Source organism: Ranitomeya variabilis, chromosome 6 (assembly GCF_051348905.1).
Source record: "Ranitomeya variabilis isolate aRanVar5 chromosome 6, aRanVar5.hap1, whole genome shotgun sequence".
Taxonomy (NCBI): domain Eukaryota; kingdom Metazoa; phylum Chordata; class Amphibia; order Anura; family Dendrobatidae; genus Ranitomeya; species Ranitomeya variabilis.
Window position 1 is genome coordinate 532,772,285 of NC_135237.1, and position 25,750 is coordinate 532,798,034.

At 44.7% G+C, this 25,750-nt stretch overlaps 1 protein-coding gene across 1 annotated transcript in view; it reads right to left on the reverse strand.

Annotated features, from left to right (window-relative positions):
* Positions 1–9,915: 9,915 nt before the first annotated feature.
* EIF3H (eukaryotic translation initiation factor 3 subunit H) overlaps positions 9,916–25,750 on the reverse strand; it is a 124,477-nt gene continuing 108,642 nt past the window's right edge. Inside the window, exons 6-8 of the mRNA XM_077271109.1 lie at positions 23,742–23,862; positions 17,529–17,661; positions 9,916–10,113 (exon numbers count right to left, since the gene is read on the reverse strand). Of these exons, the coding sequence (XP_077127224.1) occupies positions 10,016–10,113; positions 17,529–17,661; positions 23,742–23,862 (352 nt within the window). The 3' untranslated portion in view covers positions 9,916–10,015. The remainder of the gene's footprint in view (positions 10,114–17,528; positions 17,662–23,741; positions 23,863–25,750) is intronic.

Genomic DNA, 25,750 nt, shown 5'->3' on the forward strand with positions numbered 1-25,750 from the left:
CTATAATACTGCTCCTATGTACAACTACTATAATACTGCCCCCTATAGACATGAATATAACTACTAGAATACTAACCCTATGTACAAAAATATAACTACTATAATACAGCTCCCTATGTACAAGAATATAACTACTATAATACTGCTCCTATGTACAAGAATATAACTACTATAATACTGCTCCCTATGTACAAGAATATAACTACTAGAATTCTGTTCCTATATACAATATAACTACTATAATACTGCCCCCTATGTACAAGAATATAACTACTAGAATTCTGTTCCTATATACAAAAATATAACTACTATAATACTGCCCCTATATATAAGAATATAACTACTATAATACTGCTCCTATGTACAAGAATATAACTACTATAATACTGCTCCTATGTACAAGAATATAACTACTATAACACTGCTCCTATATACAAGAATATAACTACTATAATACTGCCCCTATATGCAAGAATATAACTACTATAATACTGCTCCTATATACAAGAATATAACTACTATAATACTGCTCCTATATACAAGAATATAACTACTATAATACTGCTCCTATGTACAAGAATATAACTACTACAACCCCTGGTAAAAATTATGGAATCACCGGCCTTGTAGAATGTTCTTTCAGTTGTTTAATTTTGTAGAAAAGCAGATCACAGACATGGCACAAAACTTCAGTAATTTTAAATGACAACTTTCTGGCTTTAATAAACACAAAGAAATCAAGAGCAAAAAAATGTGGTAGTCAGTAATGGTTACTTTTTTAGAACAAGCAGAGGGGAAAAATTATGGAATCACTCAATTCTGATGAAAAAATTATGGAATCATGAAAAACAAACAAATAAAAAAACACTCCAACACATCACTAGTATTTTGTTGCGCCACCTCTGGCTTTTATAGCAGCTTGCCGTCTCTGAGGCATGGACTTAATGAGTGTCACACAGGACTCTTCATCAATCTGGCTCCATCTTTCTCTGATTGCTGTTGCCAGATCAGCTTTGCAGGTTGGAGCCTTGTCATGGACCATTTTCTTCAACTTCCACCAAAGATTTTCAATTGGATTGAAATTTGCAGGCCATGACATTGATCTTATGTGTCTTTTTTCATGGAATGTTTTCACAGTTTTTGCTCTATGGCAGGATGTATTATCATCTTGAAAAATGATTTCATCATCCCCAAACATCTTTTCAATTGATGGGATAGGAAAATTGTCCAAAATATCAACATAAACTTGTGCATTTATTGAAGATGTAATGACAGCCATCTCCCCAGTGCCTTTACCTGACATGCAGCCCCATATCATCAATGACTGTGGAAATTTGCATGTTCTCTTCAGGTAGTCATCTTTATAAATCTCATTGGAGCGGCACCAAACAAAAGTTCCAGCATCATCACCTTGCCCAATGCAGATTCGCAATTCATCACTGAATATGACTTTCATCCAGTCATCCACAGCCCACGATTGCTTTTCCTTAGCCCATTGTAACCTTGCTTTTTTCTGTTTAGGTATTAATGATGGCTTTTGTTTAGCTTTTCTGTATGTAAATCCCATTTCCTTTAGGCGGTTTCTTACAGTTCGGTCACAGACGTTGACTCCAGTTTCCACCCATTCGTTCCTCATTTGTTTTGTTGTGCATTTGCTGTTTTGGAGACATATTGCTTTAAGTTTCCGGTCTTGACACTTTGATGTCTTCCTTGGTCTACCAGTATGTTTGCCTTTAACAGCCTTCCCCATGTTGTTTGTATTTCGTCCAGATTTTAGACACAGCTGACTGTGAACAACCAACATCTTTTGAAACATTGCGTGATGATTTACCCTCTTTTAAGAGTTTGATAATCCTCTCCTTTGTTTCAATTGACATCTCTCCTGTTGGAGCTATGATTCATGTCAGTCCACTTGGTGCAACAGCTCTCTAAGGGTATGTTTCCACGTTCAGGATTTGGTCAGGATTTTATGCAGGTAAAATCCTGACCAAATCTGCACCTGAGGTCACTGGCAGGTCACCTGCGGTGTTCATGCGTGTTTTGCTCAATGTAAGGACATGCTGCGTTCTTAAAAGACGCATCGCATGTCCGTTTTCGTGGGTATGCCGCATGCGCCTTTTAATGCATAGTGGAGACGGGATTTCATGAAATCTGCTGTAACATCTGGATGCTGCGCGTTTGACGCTACGGCTCTACTATAATACTGCCCCTATGTGCAATAATATAACTACTATAATACTTCCCCTATGTACAAGAATATAACTACTATAATACTGCCCCTATGTACAAGAATATAACTACTATAATACTGCCCCTATGTACAAGAATATAACTACTATAATACTGCCCCTATGTACAAGAATATAACTACTATAATACTGCCACTATGTACAAGAATATAACTACTATAATACTGCCCCTATGTGCAAGAATATAACTACTATAATACTGCTCCTATGTATAATATAAATACTATAATACTGCCCCTATGTACACGAATATAACTACTATAATACTGCCCCTATGTACAAGAATATAACTACTATAATACTGCTCCCTATGTACAAGAATATAACTACTATAATACTGCTCCCTATGTACAAGAATATAACTTCTATAATACTGCCCCTATGTACAAGGATATAACTACTATAATACTGCTCCTATGTACAAGAATATAACTACTATAATACTGCCCCTATGTACAAGAATATAACTACTATAATACTGCCCCTATGTACAAGAATATAACTACTATAATACTGCCCCTATGTACAAGAATATAACTGCTATAATACTGCCCCTATGTACAAGAATATAACTTCTATAATACTGCTCCTATGTACAAGAATATAACTACTATAATACTGCCCCCTATGTACAAGAATATAACTACTATAATACTGCCTCTATGTACAAGAATTTAACTACTATAATACTGCTCCTATGTACAAGGATATAACTACTATAATACTGCTCCTATGTACAAGAATATAACTACTATAATACTGCTCCTATGTACAAGAATATAACTACTATAATACTGCCCCCTATGTACAAGAATATAACTACTATAATACTGCCTCTATGTACAAGAATTTAACTACTATAATACTGCCCCTATGTACAAGAATATAACTACTATAATACTGCCCCTATGTACAAGAATATAACTGCTATAATACTGCCCCTATGTACAAGAATATAACTTCTATAATACTGCTCCTATGTACAAGAATATAACTACTATAATACTGCCCCCTATGTACAAGAATATAACTACTATAATACTGCCTCTATGTACAAGAATTTAACTACTATAATACTGCTCCTATGTACAAGGATATAACTACTATAATACTGCTCCTATGTACAAGAATATAACTACTATAATACTGCTCCTATGTACAAGAATATAACTACTATAATACTGCCCCCTATGTACAAGAATATAACTACTATAATACTGCCTCTATGTACAAGAATTTAACTACTATAATACTGCTCCTATGTACAAGGATATAACTACTATAATACTGCTCCTATGTACAAGAATATAACTACTATAATACTGCCCCTATGTACAAGAATATAACTACTGTAATACTGCCCCTATGTACAAGAATATTACTACTATAATACTGCCCCTATGTACAAGAATATAACTTCTATAATACTGCCCCTATGTACAAGAATATAACTGCTATAATACTGCCCCTATGTACAAGAATATAACTACTATAATACTGCTCCTATGTACAAGAATATAACTACTATAATACTGCTCCTATGTACAAGAATATAACTACTATAATACTGCCCCTATGTACAAGAATATAACTACTGTAATACTGCCCCTATGTACAAGAATATAACTACTATAATACTGCCCCTATGTACAAGAATATAACTACTATACTACTGCTCCTATGTACAAGAATATAACTACTATAATACTGCTCCTATGTACAGGAATATAACCACTATAATACTGCCCCTATGTACAAGAATATAACTACTATACTACTGCTCCTATGTACAAGAATATAACTACTATAATACTGCTTCTATGTACAAGAATATAACTACTATAATACTGCCCCTATGTACAAGAATATAACTACTGTAATACTGCCCCTATGTACAAGAATATAACTACTATAATACTGCCCCTATGTACAAGAATATAACTACTATAATACTGCTCCTATGTACAAGAATATAACTTCTATAATACTGCTCCTATGTACAAGAATATAACTACTATAATACTGCTCCTATGTACAAGAATATAACTACTATAATACTGCTCCCTATGTATAAGAATATAACTACTATAATACTGCTCCTATGTACAAGAATATAACTACTATAATACTGCTCCTATGTACAAGAATATAACTTCTATAATACTGCTCCTATGTACAAGAATATAACTACTATAATACTACTCCTATGTACAAGAATATAACTACTATAATACTGCTCCCTATGTATAAGAATATAACTACTATAATACTGCCCCCTATGTACAACAATATAACTACTATAATACTGCCCCTATGTTCAACAATATAACTACTATAATACTGCCCCCTATGTACAAGAATATAACTACTATAATACTGCTCCTATGTACAAGAATATAACTTCTATTATACTGCTCCTATGTACAAGAATATAACTACTATAATACTGCTCCTATGTACAAGAATATAACTACTATAATACTGCTCCCTATGTACAAGAATATAACTACTATAATACTGCCCCTATGTACAAGAATATAACTACTATAATACTGCTCCCTATGTATAAGAATATAATTACTATAATACTGCTCCTATGTACAAGAATATAACTTCTATAATACTGCTCCTATGTACAAGAATATAACTACTATAATACTGCTCCTATGTACAAGAATATAACTACTATAATACTGCCCCTATGTACAAGAATATAGCTACTATAATACTGCTCCTATGTACAGGAATATAACTACTATAATACTGCCCCTATGTACAAGAATATAACTACTATACTACTGCCCCTGTGTACAAGAATATGACCACTATAATACTGTCCCTATGTACAAGAATATAACTACTATAATACTGCTCCTATGTACAGGAATATAACTACTATAATACTACTCCTATGTACAAGGATATAACTACTATAATACTGCTCTCTAGGCTCACACTGGCTTTAGGGCCGCCACATTAGGTGAATTATTGGGGTTTGTGAGGATTGTCACATAATGGTTTGGTCTCAGCTTGTGACATAACGCAGTCAGTGACTTAGTAGGTGGCTTGGCTACTGTGGCTGTAGGTCAGGAGATCAGAGTTCTAGGCTTTGGGACATGTGGAGAGCAGGTAGCCAGGAGTCTTAATTCAATGTCGTAGCATTTCTAACGCGTCTTGTATATTTGCACATGTTGAAGTATGGGACTGATTTTGCAGTTTGTGCCGCTAATACCAGACGTGCAAGTCTCTTAAAGGGAAATTATACCGAGCATAAACTGATGGGCGTAATTACCTTTATGTAATGCACAGTTTCTCTTGCCACAGTCAGAATGATGTGCAATTGCTACAAAAGTCTGGCATTGAATCACAAAACCACAAAAATGAGACAGAATTACCTTGATTGCAGATGTCAACTGATGCAGTCTGTTACTTGTTAAGCGTTACACTGACATCTTAAGAATTAAGTCGTGTAAAAATATATCTTCTCCCATCTAAACTTATTTTCTCTGCAAAGCAGCGATTGAAGTGACAGGTATGTGTTCACAACTGCAGACACTTTCCCTACTAAATGCCTACACTCCATGCAAACTACTGGAGTAAGCTGCTCGCCAGCGCCACCAGGTGGAAAGATTCACAAACAGCTGGAAGAGCGGAATGTGACTGCTCCAATATTCCAATATTCGCTTTATATTAAGAAAAAAAATAAGCTGCATCCATAGAGTTGCAAGAAACTTCTCCTGTACCTGTGGCCTCTGATTAAACACAAGGGCTAAATTGGAGGCATGCAAAAAAAAAAAAAAAATCCAGCAGCATTATGTGCATTAAGGAAAAAAAGAAATCAGTTTTGGCTTGCGAAAAAAAAAAAAAAGCCCAATTCATCAAGACGAGCGTTTTGTACCCAAGTCATCACTGCGCCTCTTAAAGAATTTGCCATAGATCATCAGTCTTATTCGGGCCCTGTCCTGCTTCGTCATTATTCACATTGACGCTGTTTGACGAGTGGTAAGGTTTTAATACTACAGACCGGTTAGGACCGTCCTGATGGGTCACCTTGTTGCGGTTGGATGGTTTTTATGCTCTTTTGACCAATTACCCATGTACTATTAGGCTACGTTCACATTTGCGTTGTGCGCCGCAGCGTCGGCGCCGCAACGCACAACGCAAACAAAAACGCAACAAAACGCACGCTAAAACGCTGCGTTTTGCGACGCATGCGTCCTTTTTTGCCGAAAGTTGGACGCAAAAAAAATGCAACTTGCTGCGTTCTCTGCGCCCAACGCTTGCGGCCAATAAAACGCAGCACAACGCACGTCCATGCGCCCCCATGTTAAATACAGGGGCGCATGACGCATGCGGCGACGCTGCGGCGCCGAACGCTAATGTGAACGTAGACTTACTCACTATGGGGTTTATGCTCATTTTTGCTTTTTTCTTGCGTTGTGCCTGTGAAATGTCCACAGTGTGAACGTGCGCTTACAAAGTGTATGTCAGCTTATAGTCCGGCTCAGTTTCTTGGTTTTGCTCATGAATTTGGCACATCTTTCAGCTGTGGCGGACTGGAAACATTTCTGTTTTGTGGACCCAGTTACGACGTCCCCTACCAGCGAAGATACGACTACTTTTCAAAAAGTTGGCAGAGCTGTCCGGAACTGGTGTGACAAAGTCGTAACATTTCAGTTTCCTACCAGAATTTTGGCAAAGAACTGTCCTGAGTTTCATCAGTGTTTTTCAGATGAGAAACAGTTTCTCTAATCTTCTCCTATGCGGCAGTGTATGATAAGTGGACAGCGCACCGTTGGGATCCGAGTGCGGTCCTATTTTTGTTTTATCACGGACCCATAGATTCGTATTGGCAATTTTGATCTGACACGTGAACCGATCAACATTGGACATTTCCGTCTTTTTAGACGGACCACTCGGTCAGCGAAAAATCAGAAATGTGAATGGCCCCATTTACTGTTCTAAGTACGAGGGTTTTCCGTGGAAAGCTCAGAGCTCATTCACACGTCTGTTTTGGTTTTTTTTTGAGTACGAGTGCTATCTAACCGTCATGGAAGGGCTGATTGCCTTGGCTGAGAGGCTACCAAACTACAAATCCCTCATTGCATGCACCGTAGGGCGCTTTCACGTAACCGCTTGATGGTCCAGTCAGGGCATATGTCCAAACCCCAACAAAACGGAATCCAGTTTTTCGGGGGGTTCGGACATGTACCCCGAATGGACCAGTGAATGTGACCCTAGATGCAATGTGATTACACCCCAAGAGGGGTTTGCAGTTTGGCTGCTGGAGTAGCGATTCAAGGGCACCCTAGGGGGTCCTGTATTGTTCTCCTTGAAGTCATTTATTATAAGCATGGTTTAAGCCTTCCATAAACTGCTAGAAATGCTGGCGTTAAGGGGAACGGCCGAAGCTACTCGATTCCACACAGTGAGATAAGCAATTAAAATGAGCATTCAATTAATCCAGGTGAAGACAGAGCACCAACGAGTCCAAGTGGATTCATTCTCAGCCAAATTAACAGCTGCAGCTTGTACTGAGCAGGGTAAGATATCTGCACCAGCAGGGAGGAGGGGGCACTGAGGAGCTGTCAATCAGATTTGAGATGGAGTTAAACTTTTATAAAAGGAGGAGCTGTCAATCAAGGAATGGGGGCAATGGGAGATATTTTGTTTTCACCAAGGTGAACTGAACGGTTTGGCCAGGTCAAGGATGCAGGGCGCCTGTGCTTTGTTTTAAAAGTCATTTTGTGTTGACAGCCTCCATTTTTTAGGGATATCATCATCAATGCCCAAGATACTACACACAAAATCATTTAACAGTCTAGATCAGCAGCAATAGGCGGTCAGAGCATGCTGGGAGTTGTTGTCTCACATTTGGAGTGCTGTATGTTGCCTGTCTACATCCTGAAGTATATTAGTATTGTGACCAGGTAATGGTAAGTAGAACCTTGTTTTATTCTTCTGTGATGTCTGAATTTGATGATGTCCTTTTTTGTGCATTACTGTTTAGTGTAGGGACTCGCAGACTATCAAGCTGAGGATTTGGGCCAAATTATCAACTAACATCTCAAGTATTTTTTGTTTATCTTTGCAGGATGCAGCCGGTACATCTAGTGTAGGTAGGGAATTGTCTGACCTTGTGGGGTGCACTTACATAGTGCTGGGCAACCCACCCAGATCTAAAAATACAGGCATTACTAATAGACTAAGCCGGCATGGTGCATGCTCGTTTGTAGTTTTTACATTAATGTTTTACTTAAAATTTAACTCAATCCCAAATCTGATTGACAGCTCCTCAATGACCCTCCTCCCTGCTGGTGCAGATTTACTAAAAGGGTAAATACGGTTTCTTCTCTTTACAATTGTAGTGGATCCGTGAAAAAGTCATGACATATGGACGGTAACTCTTAAGTGATCCATTTTTACACATCAATTGACTTGAAATACGTAGTATAATACGCTGCGACATGAAAAAACGTTCATGTGAACTACCGCATTGGTCTTTGTGCTGTCCCGCATGCCAGCACTTTGGCGTATGGACATTAAATAGGTACGTCTAAACGCGCCCCAAGTATGGCCTCTCCGTCAGAAGGTTGTGGATCTCTGATCTAAACAAATAAAGCAAAAAATGTCCATGGAGCAGAATTGTGGGGACATCAGATCTGGACGGAGCCTTCAAAAAAAAAAAAAAAAAATGTCCCCTTCGTATTTATAACAGAGCAGTTGGCCTGGAAGTTTCTGCTCTCCAGCCGCAGATAGAATTGGGTCTTTCCACGATATAGAAATTTTCTCTTCACCAAAGCAAGTTAAAAAAAAAATAAAATCCATCCCCGCTTTCTAATTTCCAGGACAGAAATAATTTTAATTAATAAAGCGCTGCCTGGTTTGTGTTACTCTGGAAATTATGAGGCATTCCGTAACACGATTTTATTGCCGAGACCTCCAAGGCTTTACAGCCGCTCTCCAAATCCCTCTGCTCTGTGAGGGAAGGCGCTCTGCTCAAGAGATTAATTTTTCTTTAGTTTAGCAGATCTACCTCCAGAAGATGTGCTCGGAACGTAATGGGATTGTCAGAGGCGGTGAGTAATCGGGCGGTGTGCATCCACGTTATGAAGCCGTGCCGGGATTTATCGGAGCCTCGTGAGGTTGGTTAGAGTTGGCTGTGACCAGTCATCCATGTGTTGTAGTCATTACCAGGGAAGACAGCAAAAGGATAAGCTTCCATCAAAGGGTTAACGTTGGGCTAACTCCTGTATACAGGGCCCGTTCTCGCTGCATTATATAGGCAGCACTGAGCTTGGAGAGTCCATCATGTAATCCTACAAGAAGCTGTGTATACAGGATTAGGTAGAACTACTCTCTACCCTAAACACCACGGCACGTGCCAACAGGTTACGACTGGCATTGCAGCCAAGACCCATTCTTTTCCATAGAACAGGAATACCTAACAACCCATAACCAGGAGCGGCCGGTCCGGACCGCCGACCATCTGACCTGTACACATACGGCGATCCGATAAGTCTATGTGACCGAGCACAGAGGACACTGCGGGGTATCGGGTATAAATGTGTAATGGACAATGTGGACACATGGCTCGGGACTGAGCGGTCCTTTGGATGAAGTCTGTACAGGTGGAAGGGATCAAAACAAAGACATTACCAGGTGGTACTTTCAACATAAAAGATGTGTTTATTAAATTGCATGGAAGATATTTTTTGCTATTGAGTCATGTCAATGTCGATGGTCTCGGATCCGCTCAGCAGCCGTTAGTTGGCCTGATCTTGTAAAGCTTCAGCCATGAACAGCTTTCCCAGGTTCTGAGATGTGAATTCTTTAATATTCTGGATATATGTGTTAATTTGACCTGTGAACAGAACATAAAAAAAATGGTCAGACAGAACGTTCATGAATGCAAGGGGCAAAACCAGTAACAATTACACATTTCCAAAAAACGCCAGGACTAGGCGCAGGGGAGCGAGCCAAGGCGCCCGGACAAGGCGCAAGGGAGCGAGCCGAGGCGCCCAGACAAGGTGCAGGGGAGCGAGCTGAGGCACCCGGACAAAGAGCAGGGGAGCGAGCCGAGGCGCCCGAACAAAGAGCAGGGGAGCGAGCGCTGACGCTGCTACCATGAGGCGACTTGAGCTCTTTGGCTCAGGCGGCAGAAGAGAGGGGGCGGCAGATTCTGTAACTGGATTTGCGCTGCTAGGTTTTTTTTTTTAAACTCCGGGGTCAAGTGACCGCCCCCCTCCCTGAAGACGTAATACTCACCTTCCTCCAGCGGTGGCTGCAACTGTGTCTCAGTGCCGGCAGTGCGTCCTGTCTTCAGCGGTCACATGGTACCGTCATTAAGGTCATGAATATGCGCATATTCATCACCTTAATGAGCGCTACCATGTGACCGCTGAAGACAGGAAGGAAGACGCTGCAGAGATGCCAGGAAGTTCTGCGCCGCCCGGTGAGAGGTGAGTATGACAGGGAAAAAGAATGGGGGAGCCACGCACGCAGGGGAGAAGGAGGGGGGAGCCACGCACGCAGGGGAGAAGGAGGGGGGAGCCACGCACGCAGGGGAGAAGGAGGGGGGAGCCACGCACGCAGGGGAGAAGGAGGGGGGAGCCACGCACGCAGGGGAGAAGGAGGGGGGAGCCACGCACGCAGGGGAGAAGGAGGGGGGAGCCACGCACGCAGGGGAGGGGGGAGCCACGCACGCAGGGGAGAGCCACGCACGCAGGGGAGATGGAGGGGGGAGCCACGCACGCAGGGGAGAAGGAGGGGGGAGCCACGAACGCAGGGGAGGAGGATGGGGGAGCCACGCACGCAGGGGAGGAGGATGGGGGAGCCACGCACGCAGGGGAGGAGGATGGGGGAGCCACGCACGCAGGGGAGGAGGATGGGGGAGCCACGCACGCAGGGGAGGAGGATGGGGGAGCCACGCACGCAGGGGAGGAGGATGGGGGAGCCACGCACGCAGGGGAGGAGGATGGGGGAGCCACGCACGCAGGGGAGGAGGATGGGGGAGCCACGCACGCAGGGGAGGAGGATGGGGGAGCCACGCACGCAGGGGAGGAGGATGGGGGAGCCACGCACGCAGGGGAGGAGGATGGGGGAGCCACGCACGCAGGGGAGAAGGATGGGGGAGCCACGCACGCAGGGGAGAAGGATGGGGGAGCCACGCACGCAGGGGAGAAGGATGGGGGAGCCACGCACGCAGGGTGGGAGGATGGGGGAGCCATGCACACAGGGTGGCAGGATGGAGTATAAATATGGAGTATAAACACTAGGCCCTATAGGGGGGACACAGTGTGTATAGAAAGGAGAGGTCAGTGTGAAGAGCATGTACCATAAGAGGGACAGTGTGGGGGTCATATTTTGTGCAGACAACATAGTGAGGGGCAATTTATTATTCAGGAGCATTATAATGACACTTCTATCTTTAAGGGCGTCTTGTGGAGACTTTCTGCAAAAGAGCGGAGAAGATGGAAGTCTGCAGAGACGGCTGTGGATGAGAAAACTCATCATGGGGTCTGGACAAGATGAAGAAAAGAAGGAGAACGACTCCAGAGACAACGTCATCTATAAGGTACCTGGATGTAAATGTTATTTGTGATACTAACTAACTCATGTTTTTGTTAGGAGCATTAAAGGGGATGTCCAGGTTTGTGATGAGTCTGCAGTCATTCTTTGTGACTGCAGACTTCTGAGTCCTCACAGTGCACCCTGCACGCTGTCAGGATTCTCTCGTGCTGGCGATTTACATACATGCGGTCACGTGCTGACTAGACATGCGTGGCCTCACTCAATGAAAATGAACTGAGTGAGGCCGGGCACGTCTAGTCGGAATGTGGTCAGAAGTATACAAATCACATGCTTGTGCTGACATGACCGTCTACCGGCAAGGGAGAATCCTAAAAGTGTGCAGTGCATGCGTTGTGAGAATTCAGAAGCTGCGATGTCAGGATTCAGCTCTGCAGGTTCCAGTCGTCACATGGACACATCACTCATATGCGATTTTCATACTCATGGTCCTGTGACAATGAGCTTCTCTTCTGCTTCTCTCAGTTTTTCACTGAACGTTGAGAGCATTAGGGAGAGCGGCTCGTCGGTACATGACTGAGTGTGCAAATCGGATATGTCCTTGGTGGAGGGGGGGGGGGGGCACCAAAATGAATTCTTGCCCCTGGTGCCAGAAACCCTAGATACACCTCTGCTGGCAGGGACTGTGTGTGTGTGTGTGTGTGTGTGTGTGTGTGTGTGTGTGTGTGTGTGTGTGTGTGTGTGTGTGTGTGTGTGTGTGTGGCGCCATTTTTCCTTTCGCCTCAGGCAGCAGAGAGGCTAGGTTCACCCCTGGGAGCGAGCCGAGGCGCCCGGACAAAGAGCAGGGGAGCGAGCCGAGGCGCCCGGACAAAGAGCAGGGGAGCGAGCCGAGGCGCCCGGACAAAGAGCAGGGGAGCGAGCCGAGGCGCCCGGACAAAGAGCAGGGGAGCGAGCCGAGGCGCCCGGACAAAGAGCAGGGGAGCGAGCCGAGGCGCCCGGACAAAGAGCAGGGGAGCGAGCCGAGGCGCCCGGACAAAGAGCAGGGGAGCGAGCCGAGGCGCCCGGACAAAGAGCAGGGGAGCGAGCCGAGGCGCCCGGACAAAGAGCAGGGGAGCGAGCCGAGGCGCCGGGACAAAGAGCAGGGGAGCGACCCGAGGCGCCGGGACAAAGAGCAGGGGAGCGACCCGAGGCGCCGGGACAAAGAGCAGGGGAGCGACCCGAGGCGCCCGGACAAAGAGCAGGGGAGCAAGCCGAGGCGCCCGGACAAAGAGCAGGGGAGCGAGCCGAGGCGCCCGGACAAAGAGCAGGGGAGCGAGCAGAGGCGCCCGCACAAAGAGCAGCGGAGCGACCCGAGGCGCCCGGACAAAGAGCAGGGGAGCGAGCCGAGGTGCCCGGACTAGGCGCAGGGGTCTTCTGGACCATATGCAGGAGCTCAGCCTCAGGTGCTGGAAACACACGGTGCAGCACAGGGTCTTCTGGACTATTTTTGTAACAGGAAAAGGCATTAATCAAGCTACCAGTGCTGATCCATCATGCAAACTAATCATCTGTGCACCTTGGGCATTTTTTTTGGCCAGATACCAGCTCAATATGGCAGCAATGTTTTCTGTCATCCTTTTGCAGGTGCTTCTGGTGCCTTAACCTGACCGGGTTTAATAGAACTAATACAAATGCACAGATCCAAATCTGAGTTTACCTCTCTTCTGTAAATTTGGGAGCATCTTAGCACATCATCCTGGAACAAATAAAAACACAAACCCCTGGCAAGCTGTACAGCGCATATACAAAGCTGCTTACTGCTTGCAGCCATTCATACGTTCACGATCCGCAGATGCTTCGGAATTGAACAATGCACATTTCTAATTTCCTAAGTGATCCACACCCAGTAACGGTGGCCGACGGCCTCTGACATCATATCTTCTCATACACGTGAAGTCGGGACAATGAGCTCCGTTTTCTTGCTTATGGGCACAGTTGCTAGCAATTACCAGCCATTTGTATATATACATTTGGGATGATGTCACGAGGAGAATACTTCTTGAATAGGAGTCTTTGTATTTTTCTCCTACGGGTTCAGAAACTTGTCGTTTTAGCAGGAAAGCAAATTAGGTTCCAATTTCTAACCTGCAGAATTTGAGATGTTGCTTTGTCCGGATTTATGAAGAATTACTAGGTGTCTGGAACGTCTTGAGTTCACATGGGCATAGAAAATGATTAATATGTTTGCAGCACGAGTCAGACCGTGGGAGGAATGGCAGATACTTGGGAGGGAAAGCCGAATCCTCGTAGACAACCTGCACCCACACAGTGGAGATACCATATGGAGGCCAAACTGATATCCACAGGTACGGAGCCGACCAACTCACCAGGGAAAGCCTCATGATGTGTTCTCCTGGCAAATGTCCGGCTTCATCCTTAAATATAGGGAATTAAAGGGAACCTGCCAGCAGGATTGTGCTCAGTAACCTACAGACAGTGTCAGGTCGGCGCTGTTATACTGATCACAATGATACCTGCTGATGAAATCCGTCTTGTGGTTGTTGTGTAATCTTTTTTTTTCAGTTTTTAGTGAATAATCTGCTCCTCCTCCGGGGTGTCCTGTGTGGGGTCTTCATGTGGTCCTCTGATTAGGTATTCATCAGTATGGCTTCTGACAGATCACTGATCCATCACTGACCTGCCCCGTTACATAATGAATATTTTATATAAAAAAATCTCCTTCTGCAGGCAGGCGCCAGCACCTAAGCCACATATGTAATGCACAGTTAATTATTGTTTTTAAATGGTAAATATTAATTCCTTAAAAAAAAAAAATCAGTCTGAAAATGGAGCCTGGGAAGTTGGTTATCAGAGATCCGATTGCATCGGCGCCGTTTTGCCAGAGGGAAAAAAAAATCCTCCAAGATGGCACCGACGTCGTCTGCACGCCATCTTGGGAGGAAATTTTGCTTTTCTCTAGCAAGATGGCACCGCTGGCGCCTGTGCAGTAGCAGCTATCGGATCACCAATAGCTGCTAGAGCCAGCGCCATTTTTAGACTGATCTGTATATCTATAAAATATTCAGTATGTAAACTAGGGGGCAGTGAGGGATCAGTGACCTGTCAGAAGCCATACTGATGAATAGCTAATCAGAGCACCACATGAAGACCCCACAGGCCGCCCCAGAGGAGGACCAGATCATTAACTGAAAATAAAGATTACACAACAACCACAAGACAGATTTCATCAGCAGGTATCATTGTAATCAGTATAACGGCACCGACCTGACACTGTCTGTAGGTTACTGTACACCATCCTGCTGACAGTGTCCCTTTAACCCTCGAAAGGCTGCATCCACCAGAAAGGGATAACTGCACTCGGCCTCTGTAAGTGGACCTGTGTAATGATGCTCATATAGCTGCGAGGTGGCAATGCCAAGCACTCAGTACCAATGTGCCAAAAACAAAATACATTGTGCAGACTTATTGGATTCCAGCAAGAAGTCCACGGGAACTTGGGATGTATGAAGCACAATATCTAAGGGGTATGTGTAGAGAAAACTAACTTTGTTCGCTAAAGTCTGCTATATTCATGAAGAAATGAAGGCCAAAAGTAGTGCAACATACTCTGTTCCGACATATTCATTAGCTTTTTACAAATATTGCCTTCACTCACTTGCCCCATCGGGCTCACAAGTTTTTAATGAGTATATCAGTATGTTTTGGGAGTGCGGAATGTAGGCCAAAGTGGCTAGGGGGAGAGAAGGAGGCAGAAAGGCAGGCCAGAGGGGGGAAGGGGGCAGAAAGGCAGGCCAGAGGGGGGGAAGGGGGCAGAAAGGCAGGCCAGAGGGGGGGAAGGGGGCAGAAAGGCAGGCCAGAGGGGGGGAAGGGGGCAGAAAGGCAGGGCAGAGGGGAGAAGGGGGCAGAAAGGCAGGGCAGAGGGGAGAAGGGGGCAGAAAGGCAGGCCAGAGGGGAGAAGGGGGCAGAAAGGCAGGCCAGAGTGGCTAGAGGGGAGAAGGGGGCAGAAAGGTAAGCCAGGGTGAGACAAGAGTGGTGGGAGGACGGGCGAGACAGAAGGGTGGGAGGACGGGTCAGTGCAGCTGCGGGGGAGATAGGCCAGCTACATAGTGTGCACTGTAGCAACGATTCAGAAGCAGGCACTGTAGTCACCGCTGCAGGGGAAGGCATACAACTATGTGATGTAGCCACAAGACTAAATGAAAAGTGAATGTAAAATAAACAAATTCTACTTGGTTAACGCTGATGCCCAGTGGGTCCGGCTGCCAGATCCTGAAAGTAACTGAAAGCAGAATCTGACACAAAGTGATGTGTACGGGCCATATTACTATCCATGCTCACAGTCACACGCTACTGTATGATGGAAACCAGTATCTATGCTTTGGAAGGCTGCCCGGTCCCTCCCTGCCCCGCGGGTCTCTCCTTGACCGCACAATGTATTACAAGCCGTCACTTGTCCTCATCTGTGTATGATAGGTGGGCCGCGCTGGCACGATATGTGCTTTACCAGTGTCTAGAATGTAAATACACTATGTAATTACAGCACAATAATTGATTTCACTCACAATGTATCCCAGGGTCTCAGAGGTGCATGAAAAGCACCAAAAGCATAATTGAGATTTTTTTATTCCTGTCTCCTTCCCTTATAAACACGCTGCTAAGAAATCCTCCATAGCTGCAGTTTTATTTATTGTAAGCAGAATAATAAATGGTCTTTATTTACCCATGAAAAAAAAGGAAAAAAAGCTTCTGAGTCCATCCAAGTAGAAAATGAATCCTGGGCCGCGCAGAGCGCCGTGTGCAAGCCATTTCATTCATGTCTCAGCAATGTCCCTCTTATTCAGCCATAAGGAGGAAACTATTGGATCTAATAAAAGGATTTTCTCGCCGACTTCATCCCCTATATAGGTAACTCAGCACCCAGCCGGCCAAGCAGCAAATCGTTACCTCCGAAGGGGTTAATGCATTAAAAATCATTTTCATGGTGCAGACGAGCGATTCTGCATAGTTTCCTTAACCATTACGTGTAATTAGGCTGCAATTACAGAGGGTTGGGAGACCCTCAACCTTGTCAAGGCCAGGAAGAAGCGAAGGAGGTGGGTCGGCCTCTGCCAGACGGAGAAGTGAGCACGATACGTGTGCAGAGGCATTTCCACTAGTGATGAGCGAACGTGCTGGGATAAGGTGTTATCTGAGCATGCTCGGGTGCTAACTGAGGGTCTACAGAGTGCTCGAACATGTTTGAGTCACGGCAGCTGATCGACAGCTGCAAGACATGCGGGGATTGTCCAACAATTTTTCGAGCACCCTGAAGACACTTATCACCTGAGCATGCTCAGATAACACCTTATCCCAGTACGTTCGCTCATCGCCAGTAACTATGTGATTGGGATGAGCTAGACACAGACATGGCTCTGGAAGAGGCCACACGGCACCACACAGACCCATACCGCAGGCATTAATGGCTAGCTATAATATTGATATAATGATGATAAGCATACATGCTTGGTAGGTATCGTGCACGTGCCCGATATCTGCGGTCCGTATGTGCATCTCGGCGGGTATGTAGGGTTATAGGTTCCTTACCACCAGCACTACATGATGCAGATTACACACTTAAAAGGAATCTGTCAAGTAGCGATGGAGACCCCCGATTCCAGCACCGGGTCACTCACTGAGGATCTTGCATTATCGTTTAATATAAACGCATGCATGACTGAATGCTGACACAGGTCACTGACCAACCATTACCTGCAATGAGAAGAGAGTCCATCCTGGGCGGAGGAAGAGACGGCTTAAACAGCTTGCTAGCGTCTTCTTCCGGCAGCGGTGGCTCTCCACGACTCTGCCGCTGAATGTTTTCCTGCTGCCGCCTCTGGATGTACTGAAAGAAAAGAAAAGAAACATTACCTACACATGATCATATACCTCGTCATGTGAGGGCCGGGATGTCCTGCTGAGACATCACTGTGCCGGGGGCATCCTCTCTGGGATTACCATCCTGGCCTGCTCATCATACTGCATTAATGGAGCTCCGCAAGATCAATCTAGTTCTTCTAAAAACAAATACAAGCCGACCTCAACATGCATGATGCAGCCGTGTCACATGTCCAACCTGGGCAGATCCGTCACTGCTGCCCTACATAAGGGTGGATATCCGGGGTGAGCCTGCTAATCACGATGGTCGCAATCATCATCAGAGGTCTGAACTATGGCATCTCTGGTGATCAGCTCTTCCTTGGAGCCTTACAGCTGATCACCAGAGGTCTGAGCTGCAGGATTTCCTGTGATTAGGCTCATATAGCTGATCACCAGAGATCTGAGCTGCAGGATTTCCTGTGATTAGGCTCATACCGTATAGCTGATCACCAGAGATCTGAGCTGCAGGATTTCAGGTGGTTGGCTCATAAAGCTGATTATAAGGGGTCTGAGTTGCGGGATCCCCTGTGATTGGCTCTTACAGCTGATAAGAAGATGAGTGAGTTGCAGGATTTCCTGGGATTGGCTCATATAGCTGATCACCAGAGATCTGAGTTGCAGGATTTCCTGGGATTGGCTCATATAGCTTATCACCAGAGATCTGAGTTGTAGGATGCCCAGTCATTGGCTGATGGCTTTACTATGGGATCTCTGGTGACCATCCCTTCCTGGGAGCCTTACAGCAGATCACCAGATATCGGAGTTGCAGGATCTTCTTTGATTGGCACTTCCTGATGGGCGTGCAGTAGATCACGAGTGGTCTGAGCTGTGGGATCTCTGGTGTTTGTCTCTTCCTGATGACCTTACGGCAGTGATTGAGCTATGGAAAGCCCTGTGCCTGACTCATCCTGATGAGCAGCTTCTTTGGAGTGTTTTTCCAGTACATCAATGACCTAAAACACGAGTACAATCAGCAAAGGTTTAACCCCCAGCACCACCACCATCCAGGGGTGCGAAGGTCCCATTTAGTCTACTTAAACTATGGAGGATTTGAGACGCCTCAGTTACAGCCCCTCTTTCTGTAGACTATGGGAGACATTACACCGATGATCTAGCCGCCTAAGGCTACTTTCACAGTAGCGTTTTTGGATGCACGTCGCAATGCATCGTTTAGGAGAAAAAACGCATCCTGCAAAGTTGTCTGCAGGATGCGTTTTTTCCCCATAGACTAACCTAACCGACGCATTGCGACGTATTGCCACACGTCGCAACCGTCGTGCGACGGTTGCGTCGTGTTTTGGCGGACCGCCGCCACAAAAAAAGTTACATGTAACTTTTTTTGTGCATCTAGTCTGCCATTTTTGGCCGCGCATGCGTGGCCGAAACTCCCCCCCTCCTCCCCGGACCTTGCAATGAAGCAGCGGAAGCGTCTTAAGACTGCATCCGCTGCCCACGTCGGGCATTTTTTTTCCACAGTATGCGTCGGTACATCGGGCCGACGCAGCGCCACGGCCCCGTACCAACGCTAGTGTGAAAGCAGCCTAAGACGGGTGAGGTCTTCACATGGGTAACTCAAGTGGAAAAAAATTTAAAAAAAAGGTCTGCTGTTTTGTATGCCAGTCCTGAAATAAAAAGCTGGCCACAGGACCAAATGGAAAGCAAATCGACCACTGCCAGAAGACCACCTTCTGCTAACAGAAAACCCCTCATCTAATTCAGCAGGAAACTGACGTAAGGGACACAAGGAGTGGAGATCAACCGGTATGGGAGCAGAGCGGCAAAATCAGACGCAGACAACAGTGGCGCCATTTCACGAAGACAGGAGCTCCACGTCAGCAACAGCGTGATGGTCTTATAAACAGGCTGCCTTTTCTCGCTCTCTGTGTATATCTATACAAACAAAAAAGGATTACGGTAATAGATTTTATTTTTTTCTTCAAAATAAAATCATAAAAAAAATAAAACTTCCATCCTGTCTCGTCGTCGGGAGGCTTCCAGCATGAAGTTCGAGGTAATAAAAGTGCCTGCATTAGATCTTCCAGCTAACAGAGCAGTAAAACAGGTTCTTCACCTCTCAAAAAATTAAGTTTGATCTTTTAATTACCGTCAATAATGATTTAAATGTACTTTCCTCGGCTGCTCCTGGAGGGACTGTGCTTCGCAGGCTCCTAGAAAACTCTGCTTATTATTTGCACGTTCGCCGCTGGATGAGAGCGGCATTATTGCAGGAAATGCTGGAAACCGAACATGGCCGTGACAGGCATCAGCCCTGGGAAATTGGCCGCGTGACGAGCTGTGGGACTCCGCACCTGGGCTACGACGTGCGGGGTATTAATGCTTACACAATAATCTATACATTACGTGTCACAGAAGGAAGAACAACACCGTATAGGATTTCTCATCCCATTATATGGATGTGAGTCAATGCTGAAGATTACACATGGGGACATGGGAAAAAAAAAACCCAAACAGATGCAATCACATTGCTGCAAGGGTTTGTGTGTGTGGTTTTTTTCCCCTCTGGTTATTGATGTACAATAAGTCTTCACGCCTTTTCTTGACAAATACATCAAGTCTATGTAAAGACTAAGCGTCTATCGCGTTGTCCCTTATTTTTCAGGATTCCTGACTGATGACCGCCTATTCTATTCTCATCTGTGATTGGAGTTTATCACAATTTCTGTGTTTTTCTTTGACCATCCACTTTGAGGATTGATCACAATAGGATTGAACTAAGAAGAATCCTGGCCAAAAATTCAAAATTTCGATGTTTTGTTAATAATAATAATAATAATAATAATAATAATTTTATTTATATAGCGCCAACATATTCCGCAGCGCTTTACAACTTATAGTTTTGTTCAGCAAACCCCTTATTTTTACCTTGTCACATGGTCTCCATCATGCTGGAAAGAAGCATCGTCATCACCAAGTTGCACCTGGATCATTGTGAGAAGTTGATCTCTGAGAATGTTTAGATCCCATTCTTTATTCATGGCTATGTTGTTAGTCATTATTGTGGGCGAGCCCCCTCCACGGATGAGAAGGCCCACACACATTAATGGTCTCAGGAGGCTATACTGTTGGCAGGACTCATGGTAGGCCTCACCATTTCTTCTCCATACAATCATTCTTCCATATGTCCCAAACAGTGTGAAGGGGCTTCATCACATAAAATCAGCTTACCCCCATCCTTGGCAGTCCAAACCCTGTACTTCTTGCAGATGGTCAGTCTGTTCTGGAGTTTTTTTCTTGGAGAGAAGTAACCTCTTTGCTGTCCTTCTTGACTTCTCCAAAATCTGTACCTTTCACGAGTCCTGTTAACAGTAAAGGTTCCTGAGACCAATCCTATGTGGGGGCTATTAATCCATGGAGGGGATCACTCAAGGAATAAAGAATGGGATCTAGACCTTCTCCAAGAGCAACTTCTCCCAACCATCCGGAAGCAATTGGGAGATGAACAATTCTTTTCCAGCATCAAAGAGATCGGGTCATGAGGCACAAGTGATATCTAAGTGGCTTAGTGAACAAAAAAAAAAAATATTTTTGTCCATGAAACTCCCCAGATCTTAATGCTATTGAGAACCTGTGATCAATCCTCAAAAATCGGTGAACAAAAGCACAGAAATTGTGATATACTCCAAGCACTGAGGAGACAAGAATTGGCAGTCATCAGTCAGGATTTGGCCCCAAAGCTGGTAACCATAAGTCAGGACAAAGGACAGAAGATGGAGAAATAAAGGTAAACTCCGTAAATATTCAGTCTTCACATAAACTTGATGTAATGGTCAATAAAAGCTTAACACTTATGAAACGATGATAGCTGTAACCAGAGAAACATCCGACTGAAAGATCTGAAGACACTGAAGGAGCAAAACTTTGTGAAAACCAAAACGTGTCTGAGAACTTGTGGCCATGACTGTATGGTTCCTGGTCCTTTCATGAAGCCAACTGTATAAATTAGATATTTCCCAGGGGACTTAGAAATAATGCGAACAGCATCCAGTCCAGGTGATGAAAAGCCCGCCCGATTCAGCAACACGTGGCCATCGAGCATTGCAGGAGAAGGAGTCTCGGCCAACTATCTACTCCCTGATCTCACCATAAGCCCCCCAATAAACAGATGTCGGCCAACAGATCATACAGCGGACATCTACCAGACTCCCTCCTACATAAGAACATTTGCTTCTGTGTTCTCTAGGAGAGTGCCGCTGCCAAACTCCTGTAAAATAAATGGATCGGCCAATAAAATGTAGCAGGGGAGAGTCAGGAGGTCCGTGGAGTCACAGGCTGCTCATCGCAATCTCAACTTTGAAGCGCCCACTAATCAATGTCTTTCTATAAGCCCTATAGGGGCCATTAATATAAACTATGGAGGTTTCGGCGGTCAGCAATCAGCACTATGGAGGTGTATAAAAATCAGAACACAGGAATAATATTCCCCGGAACAAAAGAGAATATGGCAGATTGGTGTCAGATATTAGGCACGTGGTAATAAAGCAGACCTGGAGCAATTAGGAATGGAGCCAGCATGGCTGGAACGTTCTCTTCTGGTTTCATACGATAAAACGCTATCCTTCTGAGTGATATTGTGCAAGAGATAACGTTGTAAACATATTTAATGACCGCCGTTCCGCTCGTCTCCTAAGTGCCTTTAAAAGAGGTGGTTGTTTTCCAGAATCAAAATCCTAAAAAATACTTTATGTACTTCTGGCAGGATCGCTGCTTCATTATTGTACATAGGAGACGAGAGGAACAGCAGACCAGAAGGGGCGAGGAGGCCTGGATGAGGAGTAACTCTCCAAATCAGCAAAACTAGAACTTCCAAAGAAAGGTCCCAATAGCGGCATTAATCCCGGTGATCGCTGGGTGCCGCCTCCCGAAGCTTTACGGATGAAGATAGACTACGTAAGGATGGAAAAAACTGCTCCAAAAACATCAGCCCATATTTCACAAGACAACAGCTATATAAAAAGTAGGTCTGAGAGGGCCTTCGAGTTGGGGAACCGTCAGCCACGCGAATAATCTGTGGCTTCTGGCTGGATAGCGGCCCTTAGGACACCTCTTACCTGACAGCTTCCACGGCTCTTCTCTTGAATTGGCGGCCTGGCATGACAGCATCGTAACATCACATGTAACGTCAAGCCACCAGGTCAGCTAATCAAAAGAAGAGCTGCGGATGTTATCACGGGAGAGGCAGTTCTCAAAGAGTTCTCCGTCCAGCAGCCACAAATTACAGACGTGGTCAATGGACCAGATCCTGTGAAACAATCTGCACCAACTGTACTCTAAGGGAATCTGGCAGAAGCTTTTTTGCTATAGAATTTGAGAGCAGCATGATGTAGGTGCGGAGACCCTGATTCCAGCGATGTGTCACTTACTAGGCTGCTAGGTGAAGTTTTTATAGAATTGCTGTTTTCTCTGCTGTAGATGTAGCAGAGCTCAAATGCTGAGCTGTGTATAACCCCGCCCACACCCCTGATTGGCAGCTCCCTTTATACACAGTCAGCAAGCTGCCAATCAGTGGTGTGGGTGGGGTTACACAGATCAGCTGGACTGCCTGGCACAGGACACTTAGTCCTGCAGTGATAATCTCCTGCTGATAAAATACTGATTGTATTAAAACTATAACAAGCTGCTGAACAAGCGACATTGCTGGTATCAAGTTCTTAGCCTCTATAAAATGTTGCGCTCAGCTAACAAAGCAAAAAACATGGTGAGATGACTGGCCACTTTATTTTATTTTTTACTGGCATGTCTACGAGTCCTTGTCTGATGTGGAAGAATTTGTCATTTTTGTGGATATTTTATGGTTCATTTTAAATATTTATATACACACCTAGAATTTTTATAAGAGAATAATATGGCTAATTTTGGTTGGTAATTAAGTTTTTCTTCATTTCATGGTTCACGCCAAATATCAGTAGATTGCCGGGTCGCATGGATCCTTGGTCGTTATCAGGTTGGAGACCTTTTATGTGCAGCGATCACTAGCCCATGAGTTACATATTGCGGCGCTGGCACGTTCGGCTTCGGAGAACCCACCTGGTGTTTCTGCTGCTGCTGCTTGCTGGCGTTCCTCAGGAACGTGTTGTACTTCAGAATATCCTGACTCATTTCATCCACTCGGTCCATAAGGAGCTGAAGACTCTTCTCCAGATGATTACTGTACAGGGAAAGAAGACAAGGATATTAGGATTCACAAGTGCTTGGTGGCTATTCACAAAGTAGGATACCTAGTGATTACCCGATCCTGTGCGATGGGGAGAAAGGCGGCCATATCTATGTGATGGGCGTCACTGAACATGATGAGATACGCTAAAGTGCACCTTACTGCACAATGGAAGAGCAGGGAAGAGACACTCGTCATGAAAATCTTCAAACATTTCACTTGCAGCCCATCAGACCCCAGCGCAGAAGCGAATATGAGCCACAGCATCTAAAGAGACGACGCCGACAAGCACAAGAGCAAAACCAAGAACGGGACCGGGGAGAAAACCAGTAATACATGTTCTAGGATGTCACGAGGGGGCGTTCATCGCTACACAAGGCCGAGGGCTCATTGCTACATATTCATATTTTGCTTTATAGCTACATCAAATGTATGAGTGATACATAAGTAGTTGTAGTGTGGTTATCTGTCTTAGACCTTCGTCCCAATGTTCAAAAAAAAATCCAGTACACAGCGCCACTCTAATCCACAGGTCATTTCCGGCATTGCAGCTTAGCCTCAGCTCAAGTGGTTGTGGCATAACGTCCCCACTATGAGTCCACAGGATATATATTATACATATTACATAAAAAAAAAAAAAAAAAAATAATATATATATATATATATATACACACACACATACATATATATATACACATACATACACACACATATACATATACACACATATATACACTCATAAACACACACATTTAGACTCCATCCTGCTCATCAGCAGCAAAAAAGCAGCTCTGTCTAAAAGTATAAATATGACCTAATCTGAGCAAAACGAGGAGGTGAGCTGTAACTATTGCAACTGGTAAATCCTGTGTTATCTACACATGGGTTTTATCAGTAACTGTACAGAAGGAGGAGGTGAGCTGTGATTCACCAATTGTGCATGGTGGATCCTGTGTTTTCTACTGTTTATAGAGATGTTATCGGTCATTGTACAGGAGGAGGAGGTGAGCTGTGACATCACCTATTGTGAATGGTGGATACTGTGTTATCTACTGTATATAGAGGTGTCAGCAGTCATTGTACAGGAGGAGGAGGTGAGCTGTGACATCTATTGTGAGTGGTGGATCCTGCGTTATCTACAGTATATAGAGGTGTTATACAGGAGGAGGTGGTGAGCTGTGATATCACCAATTGTGAATGGTGGATCCGGGGTTACCGTATGTACTGTATAGAGAAGTGTTATTAGTCATTGTACAGGAGGGGAAGGAGGTGAGCTGTGATATCTTCTAAAGAAACTATTAGCATAAAAACCTGATTCAAATAATAGGTCATATCCTTTAAAACCGCCATGATATCCACAGGCTGTCTCTCCAGTAGCAGTACAGTACAAGAGTCCGGGATCAGCTGTCCCTGCCGCCACAGCCTGGCCAGCTTCATTGTGAACATCTGTACATTGCAGCCACTAGCAGTGCACAGTATTATGGAGGTGCAGTCATTTCTTACACTTAAGGCTAATGGCCCCCACAAAGAGAAGGCACTCTATAGCTTGTACTGTATTAGCATTGAGTCTGCAGACCATACACGAGCTTCCCATGGCCTTCAGCCACGTGCTACACAACAATCCCAATATAGGACCGCATTCACACATCCATTACATGGAGCTCAGCGCACAGCTGTGAGCGCCGGAGCTAAACACGTAATATACTGGGCGGACACGGCTGCAAATATTGGAGCCAAGCAGATGCTTCAGGGAGCCAACACAGGAGCCGGTCCAAGCAGGTCTATATACTACATCCAGCAGTGGGACGAGGGGATTCAACGTCCAAAGGAGGGTCTGCCGGGACATGCGCTAATATTTAATGATGTGCTGCAAATGGAAAAA